The sequence below is a fragment of the Chelonus insularis genome, unplaced genomic scaffold (assembly GCF_013357705.1).
Source record: "Chelonus insularis isolate UGA/USDA-ARS -01 unplaced genomic scaffold, ASM1335770v1 contig_124_pilon, whole genome shotgun sequence".
Classification (NCBI taxonomy): domain Eukaryota; kingdom Metazoa; phylum Arthropoda; class Insecta; order Hymenoptera; family Braconidae; genus Chelonus; species Chelonus insularis.
Window position 1 is genome coordinate 447,007 of NW_023276365.1, and position 3,677 is coordinate 450,683.

The 3,677-nt window shown below is 26.8% G+C and overlaps 1 protein-coding gene across 1 annotated transcript; it reads right to left on the reverse strand.

Annotated features, from left to right (window-relative positions):
• Nucleotides 1–452: 452 nt before the first annotated feature.
• On the reverse strand, nucleotides 453–1,295 carry LOC118067128 (rho GTPase-activating protein gacO-like). Its single transcript, XM_035083715.1, has 3 exons — nucleotides 1,166–1,295; nucleotides 749–1,041; nucleotides 453–665 (listed from the first exon to the last, which is right to left on the reverse strand). The coding sequence occupies exons 1-3, from the start codon at nucleotides 1,217–1,219 to the stop codon at nucleotides 617–619; spliced, it is 396 nt and encodes a 131-aa protein (XP_034939606.1). The 5' UTR covers nucleotides 1,220–1,295; the 3' UTR covers nucleotides 453–616.
• Between the last annotated feature and the right edge of the window lie 2,382 nt (nucleotides 1,296–3,677).

Sequence of the window (3,677 nt, forward strand, 5' to 3'; positions counted from 1 at the left end):
GAAGATTTAACATTCATTGAATACGGATTTATACCTGTGTTTTATTATATCATTCAATTTTCATAAACTTCTCAACTTTAAATATTTATCTTCATCTATTAAATGATTTAAAAAATTAGCAAATCCAACTCTGCATTTATATTTTATAAATATCTCTTCTGGATATGTATTTAAAAATGATTTAATAAAAATTATAATCATATTTTATTTCAAACCTAACTTGAAGTTGGCATAAAAATACTTTGAATTAAATAATTTAGCCAACTTTATCAACACTGTCAATGTTTGATGTTTTATTATTAGATTTATAATTTTTAATTTTTAATTAAATTCAATGTTTAATAATTTTTAAAATACTTTTGTTATTTTATTAGAAGAGAAATAGTTGAAAAAAATTGATTTTATTAACATATTAGTGGTAGATATAATTAATATCTAGAACACTAAGTGAATTTTATTTTCCACAATAATTTTAAATGTATTATTTAATTTAATAATAATATATTATTACAGAAATAAAGCATTGATATTCGAGTAACTAAAGATAGCAATTCATTTCTACTTGTGAAGGTTGAAATTTAGCAGCAATTGAATGTACACCTTCGTGTTTCTTGCTCTATGCATTTATATTGTTGTTAGAGTTGGAATTTCTGTTAGCAGAACTTCTAAAAACAAAAGTAATCAATTGAAAACATAGCAATATAATTAATTCCAACTGTTAACTATTTTCTGTTAAAAATAATCTTACTCTTTACTAGGCATATGAAGGCTTCTTCTGTAGGAGCCTGCATTGATGTTAACGTTGGTATTAGCATTTTCATTGGCATTTTCGCTTGCTGATATCGGTATGGGTAAAGGAGCTGGTGCCATTGGGGCATTAACTCCAGCACTAGCTGCACCTATTGCCATAGCAGAATATGGCTGGGGTGAGGGTGGAAAAGCACCAGGGTAATAATTAGGTCCCCCAGGATATAAAGTTCCGGGAACCCGAACTCCCGGTGGTCCATAACCAACCATTGGTGCTCCTACGCCAGGAAAATACTAAAAATAAAAAATACTTGAAGAAAAACAACATTTATTTTGCATTTTTTTTCAAGATTTGTGAAAGATTATTTTTAAATTTTCTTATTGATGAAATAAAGAAGAAGAAAAAATTTTTTAGTACCTGAGCCAAACCTGCAGCAATAGATGCCAAGAATACAAAAAGACCGAGAATCATTTTCAACTTTTCTCTAGTGTACCTGACTACTTTGAAGTTAAAATAAAACTAAGTGAAATACAATTCTTTCGTTTTTTATAACCTTTATAAAATGATTAACTAACATATGAAGTTAATAAAATCGTAAATCAAATATTTATTATCACGTTAAAAAAAGTTTATAATTGTTCGAGAAGCAGAATAAAAATTAATAATAATTATCTAGCAATTCAACTGATTGAAAAAGTTTTAATTAAAAACTGTATCTATTATGAGATTTGTTTTGTACTATTTTTTATTTCTTTTTTACTGAATTTATCAAGCAACAAATCAAGTACCTAATGCATGAGTATTCTGACAGAAATTTATGAATTTTTCTAAATTACAAGACTTTATTTTGTTGATGATATTTTTTTTTTTGTTTATTAATTTAATTGTTATTATTTATTGATTATTGATGCAAATATTATATAAATTTTTAATTAATTAAAAACTCTTATTAAAAAACGTGTCATTTCATTTCCATTTAAAGCATTAATTGATATCTGTTTAAATGAAATTCATCCATGTAACAGAGTGTAAAAATGAAATCAAACAATCGAGAATAATTGAATTGCTCTTCCACGTGCATTTAAAATGTAGAAGTAACTCATTTTACCTATATTACAATTGTATCAACCTACCTCTATGTAGGCTAACTATCAATCAGATTGATAAATTACAGAGAAAATGGCTCTTGTTAATGTTACAATGATTTAATTACTTACATTAATTTTATGTAATACCTCATACTATTCTCTCTTTCTTTCGCTAATAAATGACACGACAATCTGACATGCTTCACTATTTTCAATACTATGGGCTCGAATAATAGTCTAACTATTTCATCATTGATTTCCACAGTTACTTGGGTTTGTGATTATTATAATGTGAATTTGATATTCATGCAAATATCAAATCTCGATGATTTGCATATAGAAAAGTGTGGGAATTTATTTTTAAAGAATTGTGTTCCTCAGTATTCAGTTATTTACGAGTGTTATTTCAGATTTTTCATCATCATAAAATGTAGAAGATGATAAGAATTCCCCTGGAAACTGCTTGCACAAAGTATTTTATTTGATAAAAATTCTATTTTAATAAAAATTGTCATGGAATGAAAGAGTTTTTTTTATGAAAAATAAGAGAACAATGTTTTTTTATTGAAGTAACAGACACAATTCTGATACATCGATATTAAAAATAGTAAGAAGAAAACACTTCTTTTGGTAGATACATTTTTTATTGAATTATTTTCAAGCTTTGATTAAATGTTAGAAATAGAATATTGAGAATCTTGTAAGAAATATGAGAATGAATATTTTACAATAAAGTTATCAGATAGAGCAAGTCTTTTTTAGAGCTGGATCTCAGAGCCTTTTTATTAAAATAGTTGACTTGGTTGTTAATTGATGTTTTGTCAATTAATGACATTCTTTGAATAGTCATACTGATGACACTTCTAAGAAAAACATTATTTGGGCCAATACCTAAGGAACATAGCTATAATGCTAGAAACTTTAAAATATATCTATCAAATATGTAACATTTTCAAACATGAAATTTTGATGAGACTGTTTTATGAAACTTGGGTAAAATTAAACAGGTATTGAACTTTGTCTGGTCTATCATTAATAATTCACCAACTGTTTCCTTTTTTATGAGCATGTTGATCATAGATAATTTAGTATTTTTATTAGAAAATGACAACAATAGTTAATTCAATATTTAATAGGATTTAGTAAGGAGGGTAAATCAATCATCAAGCATCAAAGTCAGATAAAATCTGATCAAGTATGGTTTATTCTGAGACTTCATGTGGTTTTTGATCAGGTTCTTATATTGAATATCATAATATGACACATCCTGTCAAGTCTAATAGATCCTAATGATAGCTCAGCATGCTCTAATACACCTCTGCTAGGACTAGTCCATGACTGTGTTATGATCAAGATGTAAATATTCATTGAAATTTATAAAATACATTGGAGATCCTAGAAGTTATAAGATCTGTTAAAAATGGATTCCATTTACTTCTGTACTAAAATATTTTGCCAAACGACTTTGATCTCTTTAATTATTTAGCACAAATTTAAAAGAAAAAAAAAATTGAATATAAACCTGAAAATATTATTGAAAACATCTAGAATCAATCAAGTGGGTTATAAAACTTGTTCATTCCATAGACAGTGATTTATGACGAGAGAAATAAAAAGTAAACTTGAACAAAATCAAACAAAAAACTTAAACAATTACAGTCTTAACGCTTAATAACCATACAAACAAGTTCCAAATGCGTGCGATACGCAAAGTTTGTCAGTCACGGGTAATAACATGGAAGATTTATAGATCGTACTTTCTGAACTGTAATATACTTGCGTGTGCTGACAAGTAAGATAAATGAAATTTGTGCAAACAATTACTGAGGTGACTATATGTG